This window comes from Cajanus cajan, chromosome 4 (genome assembly GCF_000230855.2).
Source record: "Cajanus cajan strain Asha chromosome 4, NIPB_CcT2T_4, whole genome shotgun sequence".
Taxonomy (NCBI): domain Eukaryota; kingdom Viridiplantae; phylum Streptophyta; class Magnoliopsida; order Fabales; family Fabaceae; genus Cajanus; species Cajanus cajan.
In genome coordinates, this window is record NC_138520.1 from 71160536 (window position 1) to 71166725 (window position 6190).

General features: G+C 30.5%; 1 protein-coding gene across 1 annotated transcript; it reads right to left on the bottom strand.

Annotated features, from left to right (window-relative positions):
- Window positions 1–230: 230 nt before the first annotated feature.
- LOC109802693 (MATE efflux family protein) lies at window positions 231–5848 on the bottom strand. The gene is made up of 8 exons (XM_020364105.3): window positions 5292–5848; window positions 3415–4040; window positions 2325–2381; window positions 1993–2231; window positions 1787–1905; window positions 856–942; window positions 598–662; window positions 231–469 (listed from the first exon to the last, which is right to left on the bottom strand). Exons 1-8 carry the CDS (start codon window positions 5607–5609, stop codon window positions 442–444), a joined length of 1539 nt encoding a protein of 512 aa, XP_020219694.1. The 5' UTR covers window positions 5610–5848; the 3' UTR covers window positions 231–441.
- Window positions 5849–6190: the final 342 nt, after the last annotated feature.

Genomic DNA, 6190 nt, shown 5'->3' on the forward strand with positions numbered 1-6190 from the left:
CAAACGTTAAAGAATACTATCATGAAAAAGGCACACTGTGCCTACACTATATTAAAAAATAATAATTATGAGCAATTATTTATAAATAATTTTAAAATATAAATATAAATTTTATAATACAATAAGTAAAGTAAAGAAAAAGAGATATTAATGCATGAAAAATAGTTTTAAAAATTTATAAAAAAATGAATAAAAATTAAAACGATCCATACTAAAATGAAAATAAAAAATAATTATTGAAAGAAGTTTTCTCTTTATATAATGATATAGATAATATGAATATTTACAAATACAAAACTATCAAAGAAAGCAGATCCACCAAAATTGTCCAACATAATTTGCAGATGGCTAAATTTCTTAAGCATATGAAGAAAGCTTCTTTAAGAGAGATGAAGTCCACTTTAAGCATCACTATGTAGCGATCTCTAGGCTTGAAAGAGATTATTTTGTGGCTGTTTGATTAGTTTCCCTTCGTTCAAAAGACAAACAAAACCATAAGAAACTTCTGCTGCATGTGGCTTAAGATATATATGACAATATTTGTCATATAACAAATACACACAAATTATGAAAAGGTTTGAATTTTGTTAATTTTACATGTTACTATTAGTTTCAAATTCTTGTCCCGACCATTTCCGCAATCGTTCTGATGCTTGCTCAACCTGAAATTTAATCTTAATTAGGAATCAAAAGTAGAAGATCCAATATACAATTGTATTTGCTTGAGCTTTTTTTTTTTTTTTTTTTTTTTTTTCCCTTGCCATAACTTTAAGCATTAAATACGATTTTTTAGTCAATTATTTTAGTTGATGAAATATTAATTTCATGACTACCCAGAAAAGCATTGATTCTCACCTCCTTGTTCCAGTTTGTTCTGTAGACAATGAGCAACAAGATGGTAGTTTGCAACGCTGTACCACAGATCATTCCAACCCAAATACCCTGAAACAACACTTTCCATCGTCAATTCAGTCTCTAATATTACTAAACAAGTCAATTTAGTTCCTTAAGTTGACAACCCCTAAGTTGATTTGGCCCTAATGATAAGAATCAAAATTGGCTAATATACATAAAAGCCAAAACTAATTTGAATGATAATGGTTGAAGTAAAATATCAAACTAGTTGTGTTCAACATGTATGCACTTTTTCCTTTTGACTTTAACTAATATGACTTTTAAATTGTTATTATAAAAGTAAATATATATCATATAACGGTTTCTTATTATATGATTTTAGTAAAAACTTTTACATTGTTAAGAATCTTATCATTTATTTATTAGTTTTAGGTAATTTCGAAAGTCAAGAAAAAATTTGAACGGATCAAATGGGCTAGTGATTCTAATTTTAGGGTTTAGAGGGGGGAGGTAGGGGATTTCAATGGAGGGACAGGGAGTTGCCTCTTTTCTTGTTTAGTATATGAAGGGAGAAGAATTTCAAAAACTAATTTATCTTCCTATAATTTTAAATTTAAAAATATATAAAAATATTTTAGATATTATATTGAAAATATTTTTAAATCCTTCATTTCCTTCCAAATATTGTAGGAGAGAAAATTAGATGAAAAATAATTTTACTTACAAAAACTCCTCATCCCAAAGAAAAATAAAATCAAAATAAATAAATTATATAGACACTTAATGAGATTTTGTGAAATTACATACAGATTGCTTACTTTCTTTAGTTAGAGAAAGTAATCTACTCAAATAAAATTACTTTTTTTTTCCCTCATCAATTTAATGATGAGATTGTCTAGTTTTTTATTTGAGTGATAATGGTGAACTTTACCTTCACTCTATAACCCAACTTGTAACCAAAAATGATACCAAGAGGGAGTCCGATGATATAATAACAGAATAGATTGATGTAAGCTACCAAAGCCTGCCAACCTCCTCCAACAGCAACACCTGCAAGAACATAGAAGCAATATTTCATGATTTGGCTATTTCTATTACATAATAATTAATATCATACAAGTTATTGGATCCTCTTACCTGATATTACCGGCTGAATACTATTCAGAACCATGGTTACTCCAAGAAGGCCTGCTAATTTAGAAACTGCTTTCATCATGTCTTTACTTTTAGTGAAAATGATAGCAAAATGATCTTTTGTGATTAAAATAATGGCTGCACAAATTATTCCAATGATGAGGGACTCAACAACTGTGACAATGACAGAATATTTTGCTGCTCTTGGCCGTCCTGATCCAAGCTCATTGGAAACTCTCACACTGACAAAATAAAAAATCATTCAAAAAAAGTTGTAAAATAATCTTCACACTGAGGTTTGGGGGGGTGGGATCAGTCATAAATGAAGAATTTACCTCACTGCTGCATTGATCCCTATAAATAACATACCTTCCCATCCATTGATATTCATGCTGAAAGAGGGAAAACATAACAAGTATGAAATCAGTACAAAGAGTATTTAAGAGAACAACCTAAGTAAAGAACATAATTAATGTTGTTCCATGTCATGGAGTTTGGCCACCTATAGATAAACGTACCGGTATGAATTTATAACTAAAAGAAAATAAGAAGGTGAAATGAATTAAACTTCCTTAATGAACATAAATGAATTTATGCATAATCTCAATCAGCTTTTGAAGAAGCTAAATAAAAAAGTTTCTATAGATTAACTTATTATCACTATGTATAAGTTAATTTTATTTTATAAAAGAGACTTAATTTATTTTATCTTTTTATTTTTTTTTATAAGTACTTCATGAGAAATTATTTCAATCAACCTTTGTAAAAGTATATCCATCATAATGCATGCAAAGAATCAGAATTACTTGGAGGAGGGTTAAAGGAAAGAAAAAGGAGGGATTCCATCATTTAATACACACCTATGTCAGAAGTATGAAAACCAAGAAGCATATGTTGAATATCACCCAAAACTTAGAACATTTGGGTTTAAAAAACGTTTTCTATTTTCATTTTTTTACCTTCACTTTTAGTTAAAACCAAAAAATAGGAAAGCTAGGAGATGCTTTCTCGTCTCTGTATCTGTTTTCATCAATTGATCAGGGAACAAACAAGTTTTAAAAAGTAAAAACTGTTTTTAAAAAAGGGTAAACAAACAAAGCTTTATTTATATAAACAATTAAAAAGGGCTTTATTTATCATTTTTTGTTTTCTCTATTTCTGATACAAATTTTTGAAATCAAAAAGCTGAAAAGAATTTGTTGAGTCCAAAGGGTAGTGTTAGTAAACTTCTTCAAAAATACTTTTAAGAGAGAAAAATAAAATAAATTTTTCTATAAATTAAAATACTAAAATTATTTTACATAGGAGTTAAAAATAAGATTATGAAGAAATTTATTTCATTGTTCTCTTTTATAAATATTTTTTGAAGAAGTTTATCCAAAAATGTCATCAAACGTGAGTGTATATGATCATACTATTACTTACCATATTGAAAGAGAACCAACAGCAATAACTGGATCTTCAAGGTGTCCAGTGAGAACAATCAAGATCATAAAATACCAAACCTCTAGGCAAAGCATGACTGCAGAAGCAATAGACAATTTCACAAATGACCAAAGATCATTGAAGGCCAACCATGAGAAGCCACTCCACCCATCCTTGCACCAACCCATAACATAGGCCGTTTGAGCCAAAGCAATGACCCAAGCTGTTGTGCAATATGCTGCAGCAGCACCAGTTGTACCCAAAGCACACACTTTCATTAGAATAAATAGAATCACAATGTGGAAAAGAAGGGCTCCAAAACCAAGCCATGCCAGGAACCCCACTTTGCTTTGTGCCTGCAAGAATTTTTGGGTGGGAAAATTGAGAGCTAGAGAAAACATCTGAGGGATTGATTGGAGGGTGAATACTCCAGCTAACTCTGCAATCTCACGTTCTTGTCCAAGAAGTATTAAGACTGGCTCAGCATAAATGTAAATTGGCAAGAGGCAGATGCATGCACCAAATAAGATTATCCAAGAACGTTGCATGTAAACCCCTAGCATTTCTACTTGTCCAGCACCATATGCTTGCCCACATAAAGTCTCTAGTGCACTTGCCATACCGAGCTGCAAATTTTATGTAAAAGTTCAAGACCCCATTAGCAAAAACAAGTTAATATAAAATTTGTTACGTGAAAATGACAAATTGTATTGCTTTGGACCTAAAAAGTGCATGTTTATATATACAAATGAAATTATTGACAAGGCAATGACTTAGGTTTTTTTTATAAACATTTTTGTAAACACTAATTAAAAAAGAAAATAAGGAAAAAAATGAAATAAGTTTTCCAAACTTTACAATCGAAATGTAAACACGAGAGATATGTGTTGAAAATCTCACATAATTTAGTGATATAATTATTATAGAGTATATAAATAGAAAATAATTCTCGACTTATAAATTAAATTTATAAAATTGAATTACATTCATAAGTTACATTTTAATAAAATAAGCTTATAAATAAGTTAAAAGCAAGCTTTTAGAGAAGTTAAATTGCACAACTTTTACAAAATAATTCATTTAGCTAGTAGGAGAAACTTATTTCAGTTTTTCTTCTACTAATGATCATAAATAAGTTTATCCAAACATAACCTTGTTAAAATAGACATCTTAACATATTGATATATTCAAGTATCAAATTATATAGACTTGCACTTTCAAGATCAAATGCAAAGTTACATAGGATACCACCAGATATTGGGGTTAACTACGGAAAAAAAAAAAAAACTGCCACAAATGCAAAGATTTAGGCAAAGTCAAAGAACTGAATTAATTAAATTTTTAAAAAGGAGGAAATGTTTTGATTATTCAACACAAATATTTAATAACAAGTTCAACATAATGTTTTTGCCCAAAGCACATGGAATTGCTTGATTTGCTAATTGAAGTAAGTGAACATTTTGGCCAATTGGGAAGGTGTTCTTATAGTTTACCTAGAATAGAATATTGTCTAGTAACAAGTGCAAATCACATATTCATTCATGTGGGGGCGTTTATATAAGTTGGCTGTCAAAAAAGATAAAAACATCCATGCCATTCAAGAAGTCATGGAAAATAACCAAGCATGAATACTGTATAATCAGAAATAAACAAAAAGGTACTTCTAATCAGTTTTTAAGGCACCAGTTAAAGAATTAAAATGTAGAAAGTTTTCATTGAAAATTACACTAGTCATATAGAGAGTATGCATATACACTTTTCAATAAAAAACTTTTTAATTTTGATTCCGTAACGGGTGTCCTAACTTGTTAGCATTTTTTTTTAAAAATAAAAGCATGGGAAAAGAATCCAAGAGTTGATAGAAGTTAGAAGCTAACCAAGAAGCCAAAAGAGAAATTTGAAATGACTGAGAGAGAGATTGACACTGCAGAGAGTTCTACATTTCCAATGTGGCCAACAAAGATATTTGTGAAGGAATTGACAGCATAATTGCATAGTACACCAAAAGCAATGGGGCCACCAATTTCCCAAAGCTTTATGGATTCGAGAGTGAACACATTTTTTAAATCTCTAGTGTTAATTATAGCACTATAGTCTCCTACTTTTGTGTCAACTAGACCCTCGGGAGCATGGTGTAGCTCTGTTGTCTCCAAGGAATCGGGACCATCGAACAATGGTGTCTTTGTCTCACCCATTTTTGAGCCTTTCCTAGGAGAGCCTCCTTCAGAGGAGGATGAGCTACTGCTCTCTCCTCCATTATGTTCCTTCTTTTGTTTACCTATTTTGGCAAATTCTCTTTCAACCCTTTTTGCCCGAATGAAACAATAATTGCATGCAAAACTCAACTCAACTCAACTCATGCAAGGTGCCTTGAAAAGATGAAGAAATTAAAGTGATCTTTATCAATGGTTTTTATTTTTCTCGTTTGTTGTTTCTTTGGTTGCATATAACACATGCAAGATTTTGTTGCCTATAATGTAGGCTTACCTTACAATGAAACCATCTAGACCAAGAAACTGATGAGAAGACCAGGTCTCCTTCATTCACCACCTGACAAAGAAATTAGCGTTATTTACTGTTTTTTTTCTCTCTCTTTACGTTGGCCAAAGATAGAATATTTGTGTATCATTCATCACATAAGTATACGGAAAACTGCTTTCTCCAAGGTTAGGAGTTAGGACTTAGGAGGACCTGGATTTTTTCTTTAATAGTCGTATCAAATACTATGCTTTCTTATACCTTTTCCTTTATTATTATCAATTTGTTACTTTCTTCT

Coding starts and splice junctions, on each gene's coding strand:
- LOC109802693 (XM_020364105.3), bottom strand. CDS start 5,609: ATGGGTGAGACAAAGACACCATTGTTCGATGGTCCCGATTCCTTGGAG. Junction 943..1,786: donor AGTTGGGTTATAGAGTGAAG/GTAAAGTTCACC, acceptor GTGTTGTTTCAG/GGTATTTGGGTTGGAATGAT. Junction 663..855: donor GAACAAACTGGAACAAGGAG/GTGAGAATCAAT, acceptor ATTAAATTTCAG/GTTGAGCAAGCATCAGAACG.